The 2500-nt window shown below is 31.7% G+C and overlaps 1 protein-coding gene across 5 annotated transcripts in view; it reads right to left on the minus strand.

Annotated features, from left to right (window-relative positions):
• Window positions 1-1208: 1208 nt before the first annotated feature.
• Window positions 1209-2500, minus strand: part of LOC135198554 (deubiquitinase OTUD6B-like) — a 29177-nt gene continuing 27885 nt past the window's right edge. For all 5 annotated transcript variants that reach the window (XM_064226248.1, XM_064226249.1, XM_064226246.1 and 2 more), the window contains exon 8: window positions 1209-2500. This exon is cut by the window's right edge and continues 61 nt beyond it. In XM_064226248.1, the coding sequence (XP_064082318.1) occupies window positions 2403-2500 (98 nt within the window). In that variant the 3' untranslated portion in view covers window positions 1209-2402.

Raw genomic sequence — 2500 nt, forward strand, 5'->3', positions numbered from 1 at the left:
CAAAATGAAATTCAATAATAAGTGGACTTTTTGGATGTACTACTCATACATGAGAATATTCTTTTCAACTTTTTTCAGAAAACCTACACATAGCAATGTGTATGTCCACTTCTTTCCTTCTCATGACCAGAAAACTGTGATCTCTGTTCTTAGTTGCCTAAAAATTTTCAATCAGTCAGAAATTTGTATTCTGGCTGGTAATTTTATGAGACTGGATTACCTCTCTTGGTTCGTCCAAAAGTATCATTGCAAAGTATAAAACACCTTCTACCATTCATCATCAGACTGCTACAAATTTGTTAACCCATATGTTAGGATAAACAAACTCTGAAGGAATTCGGATGGTTAGGAGTCGAGATTGTATGTAATTATCTAAGTATGATAGGAACGTTTTTAGTTACAAATTCTCTGAGAATTTACTACTTTGTATGTAATTATCTAAGTATGATAGGAACGTTTTTAGTTACAAATTCTCTGAGAATTTACTACTTTGTATGTAATTATCTAAGTATGATAGGAACGTTTTTAGTTACAAATTCTCTGAGAATTTACTACTTTGTATGTAATTATCTAAGTATGATAGGAACGTTTTTAGTTACAAATTCTCTGAGAATTGACTACTTTGGGGGTTTACTGTGTTCCTTGTGAAGACAGTTCTATTGTTTATATGAGGGAATCAGGTCATTCTTTATATACCAATGAACAAACAACACTCAATTCCTTCTAGTCTAAAAATAATCATACAGTTAACTTGAATAATCTGAAATGTTACATAGAGAAAAGTACTAGAAGAAACTAAAAAGTGTTGACTCTGCAGTTATTAAAGTAACCCTTAGTATGAATTTCAATAATGTTACAAACTCAATAGTCTTACCAGTTTTTGTTTTAAAAACAACCAACCTTCGTAATGTTGTTACAAGACTAAATGGAGAGTTTGGTGTGACTTAAATGACCACTGTGTCATTGATACTTTTTTATTTTTCACTGTATCCTTTTTGACGTTCTTATCTCCACTTCTTTTTTTTACATTAACCTAACGATGAGCCTAGAGTGGCTTGAAACTGTTGTTTTTAAAAATAAAGTATGTCTTGGACGGTTTTATTTCATTTGTAACTGTTTACATGTACAGAGTGTAATTCATCCATATCACATGGTACATTTTCTTTTTAAAGTTACCATCACTGAGAAGGGGACAAAAGACAATAGGCTCTTGTTAGGTATTTATTTGTCTTGTTAGGATTGTTTCTATTAATTATCAGCTGTCCTAAAATATCCAGTACTCATATAAGTAATTTTTTACAATAACAATAAAAAAAATATCATATGTGAATGTGCTGGAAGTACAGTTTTTTGGTATATTTTGTGGTCATTTTAATAGTAAAAATTAACATGAATGTGAGTATATTATTCAATAAGAACAATAATGCATGCATAAAATACATCTTTATTTCTTATTACTGTACTTAAATATAAAAGACTTGTCATGTGTAAGGCTGTCTAAGGATAACGATAACAGGGAATGGGTAAATATTTAGATTTAATACAAGTAGGTAACTTGTAACCAAACATCCACAAATTAGGCAAGAACATGTTATCCTTGTGACAGTCAATGCATAAACCTTTACTTACACTATCATGCACAGTCTAATGAAATTCACATTCATTAACATTGCTAAGTACATGTATAGTTGATTATGAAATTGCTTAGTTACTCTGATATCATTCATATACATCAGAAGTTTTTCTATGAAGCACACAGCAGAATTATATCCAACCCTACTATGTAAAATCTCCATTGATCAAGCACAACCAATTTTGAAAAACAGAAGATTAATATTAGAGACTCAAATGGCTCACCCAAAGAATGTCTTTTTAAGTGATGGATAAAAACTGAAGCAAGGTGAAGTGAAAGGGGTTTGATAACTAAGCAGGAGTCCAAAGAGAATGGGTGAAAATTAAAAAAAGAACACAAAGCTGGAACCAGAGACACTGCAGAGTACTTTTAGGGCCACTTCTTGTGTGCTACGCACGGTACACTGTACACAGTACTTTCCTACAAGGTTGAAACTTTTGAATAAGCAAGCATTAATATCATGTAAAAAAATTAACTTTAGAATATGTAACCCAAACAGGATGGTATTAACCACTTGGCACTGTTATCCTCATTTCAAAATTGACTACTAGAGGTCAACCTATAAACTGAGGTTTACCAGTTCATCCCAACCAATGTCACTGCTTGGTGATAGTTCATCTAGCAATTTCAGTTAGCTAAATCTAAATTAAATTTTGCTTTAAACAAATAAGATAATCCTTTAAGAGCATGAAAATGAACTTCAGAAAGTAAAACTAGTGCAACCACGCACACAACACTAACAATAAAATTCCTACTAAACAAAACTTAATCAAGTTTCATCATCATTCTCATCTTCAACTTCTTCACCAGTAAGCACAGCTACTGAATTATAATGTTCTCCGAGGCCATAGCAGTGACGATAGTAAG

Source organism: Macrobrachium nipponense, chromosome 22 (genome assembly GCF_015104395.2).
Source record: "Macrobrachium nipponense isolate FS-2020 chromosome 22, ASM1510439v2, whole genome shotgun sequence".
NCBI lineage: Eukaryota > Metazoa > Arthropoda > Malacostraca > Decapoda > Palaemonidae > Macrobrachium > Macrobrachium nipponense.